The sequence below is a fragment of the Octopus bimaculoides genome, chromosome 2 (assembly GCF_001194135.2).
Source record: "Octopus bimaculoides isolate UCB-OBI-ISO-001 chromosome 2, ASM119413v2, whole genome shotgun sequence".
Classification (NCBI taxonomy): Eukaryota; Metazoa; Mollusca; class Cephalopoda; order Octopoda; family Octopodidae; genus Octopus; species Octopus bimaculoides.
In genome coordinates this window covers 64,068,256-64,071,519 of record NC_068982.1, presented here as the reverse complement: position 1 = coordinate 64,071,519, position 3,264 = coordinate 64,068,256, and the positions used below count along the sequence as shown (strand labels likewise).

Sequence of the window (3,264 nt, the reverse complement as noted above, 5' to 3'; positions counted from 1 at the left end):
AATATATTTTTATGTATGCATATATGTATCTATGTTTAGTTATTTTATTTTAGTAAAGTAATCATTTTATTATAAAATTACTTCATAATTCACTTCCACTTCCTTTTAGAATAAAACTGCAAATTTTTTTTTTCTAAATTTTATAAGTTCATATATAGGAAAACGTGGATCATTAAAGGTTGCTGATGTATTTGTGACTGGGTCTTTACCAGTTACAGGAGGCCTTCTTTTGGATATGGTCAGGTTGTTTATGTAGCCACAATACCATTTCAGATATAGGAGGGGCAGGAGAGAGATGATATATTATTAACAACCACTTCCACTATTTAGAAATATTAAAGCAACCAAGATATGTTCACCCTAGGTATGTGGATAGGTTATGATGGTAAGTTATTTGAAAAATATTTGGCTACTATTTCTAGCAGGTCGAGCAACCATATACAGGTTCTTTCTTTGTTTTGGTAAATTCATAGAATGGTTGGAGCATGAAATGAAATGCTTTGCAGCATTTAATTATGGTCTTTTATGTTCACAGTTCAAATTCAATTTCGTCTTTTACCCTTCCATGCTACATAATATAAAGTGCCGATCAAGTAATGATAGCAATTTAATTCCCAATAGTCTTACCACCAAAATCTGTGGCCCTGTACACATGTTTGTCCATTTATCCATCCACCTTCATAGCTCACTGTTCACGTCAAGGCTGTGGGAGCAGAGTCCTCAGACACATCCTTCATAGAGCACTATCAGAAGCAACTGTCAGCAAATGTTCCAGTTGGATCCCCAAGTGAGACCAGACGAGGATATTATTTGACCATTTCCTTGTGGTCTACTCTTAGATCTGTTGGTTGACCTTGTCCATAAAATATCTCTACAGTTCTTTCCTCAGACGTGTGTAGTACTGAAATTGATTTCTCAATCTCAATGCAAAATAGTGGCTAGACGCAAGACCTGGAATGACTCTTTGATCTCTGAATCTGTGCACTCTGTTGAGTGTTGTTACTGAAGTTATTCTCTGAAGGAACTCCATTTTGGCCACTTATCTTTGTGATTGTTCTCTTTCAGTGCAAATGTTAGAAATCAATTTTTCATTTTGTTCCAATTTGGTAGATGTTTTTTTTTTGCCTGTCATTCTTCTTGGGATACCAAGCAACATGGTTACACTGCTCACCTATTAAATTATGTTTCTACTTAGATGTAAGAAATTAATATTAAAAGTCTGATAAAATTTACTTTTTATTTCATTTTATCAGCCACAATTCCTGGAATGTGGGAGAGAACTCTAACCGTTGGCAGTGCTGGAAAAACATTTTGTGCAACTGGCTGGAAGACTGGCTGGACAATTGGACCTGCTGAACTTATTACTTCTGCTATGGTTGTACACCAGAACAGTGTTTATCATGTACCAACTATTACACAAGTAACTATAACATTTATTTGTTTATGGCGGTAAAAATTTGGTTTCCAAAATGAAAAATACATGAATATAATAATCTTTGTTTTGACTGTTTTAGATCCATTTTACCACACAAAGCAAGAACTTTATACTAAAAATGTTTAACTATAGTGTAACCTTTCATCACTCAGACTGAAGCAGCATTAGTTGTGTATAACTATTGTATGTTGTCTTAGTAAAATCATACAATGGCTGTAGCTGAATTTGTCATTTATTGTAGCATCTTATGCACACATTCTGTGTATCACAGGAATTTTTTTGCTGTTTTATATGCTAATTTTAGACTATATAAAGAGAAGTATTTGTTTTATAACTTGATAACTTCTCTGTCTGATCAAGTCCTCACCTCCCTAAACCCTATGGTACTTCATGTTGGAGTTCTTCCAATTTTATGCCAACTATCCAAGAGAGCTAAACATGTGACCAAAAGCATCACCTTATTCATATCTCTTCAAATCCCTCATGCAACTAATACAAATAACCCCAACTCTTCCAAGTAATTTAAGCACAGCTGAGCTGCAACAGTACAAGTGAAGGACACGAATTGTAACCCTTGAAGAAATGCTCCTCCACTGCAGCTGTTACCCAGTGATTTAAATTCTGCAAGACTATCATCCAAAATACAAAAGATGTCTTTTTGCAACACACACCTACAAACTCTCAAATTATAGCTATTCTTTTGCTTCCATGCCAACAGTATCTCTACCAACTTTCATCATCATCATCACCTTGCTGGCATGGGTTGGACAGCTTGACAGGAGATGACAATGTCAAGAGTTGCACCGGGTTCCATATTCTGTTTTGGCTTGGTTTCTACAGCTAGATGCCCTTCCTAATGCCAATCACTTTATGAAGTATACTGGTTGCTTTCTATTTGGTACCAGCACCAGTTCTTTCTATGTGGTACTGGCACCAGTGCATTTTATGTGGCGCCGCCACCAGTGCCCTTAATGGGCATGCATTACCAAGGTGGTTTTAAGATATCAGTTCTATTCTGTTCTGTTGTGGTGAGTGGGTCATCTCGAATGCAGGAATGCACTATATACCTTAGTCTTTTGTCATCTCTTTTGTAAGGCTCTACGTTTTGAGATCTTCAGTACTTTGTTCCATGTGTTCCTTCTTCCACAACTTCCATCTATTTTTGGTAATCAACACTTCTTTATGTCCTCATCCATATGCATCACATGACCAAACTAGCACACTGCATCTAATTCCTTTTATGCCTAACGTTTCTCTCAATGCACTAGTGCTCTGTCACACACTCCTCAACCAAGATGGCTCCATAAGCAAAACTATTGCTGAGAATAGTTTTTCTGCCTGTTTTACTTCCAACTCAACAATATACACATTCAACAAAACAGTTAAAAAAAATTCATTCTGTAATCCACAGTCTCCACCATACACACACATACCTAGGGTGAACATATCTTGGTTGCTTTAATATTTCTAAATAGTGGAAGTGGTTGTTAATAATATATCATCTCTCTCCTGCCCCTCCTATATCTGAAATGGTATTGTGGCTACATAAACAACCTGACCATATCCAAAAGAAGGCCTCCTGTAACTGGTAAAGACCCAGTCACAAATACATCAGCAACCTTTAATGATCCACGTTTTCCTATATATGAACTTATAAAATTTAGAAAAAAAAAATTTGCAGTTTTATTCTAAAAGGAAGTGGAAGTGAATTATGAAGTAATTTTATAATAAAATGATTACTTTACTAAAATAAAATAACTAAACATAGATACATATATGCATACATAAAAATATATTAATTTATTTAATAGTACAAAGAGTATATATAT

General features: G+C 35.3%; 1 protein-coding gene across 9 annotated transcripts in view; it reads left to right on the top strand.

The window, feature by feature from the left end:
* The window catches only part of LOC106876997 (kynurenine--oxoglutarate transaminase 3), a 64,313-nt gene that overhangs the window by 54,667 nt on the left and 6,382 nt on the right, over positions 1–3,264 (top strand). For all 9 annotated transcript variants that reach the window (XM_052977564.1, XM_052977535.1, XM_052977557.1 and 6 more), the window contains one exon: positions 1,254–1,420. In XM_052977564.1, the coding sequence (XP_052833524.1) occupies positions 1,254–1,420 (167 nt within the window). The remainder of the gene's footprint in view (positions 1–1,253; positions 1,421–3,264) is intronic.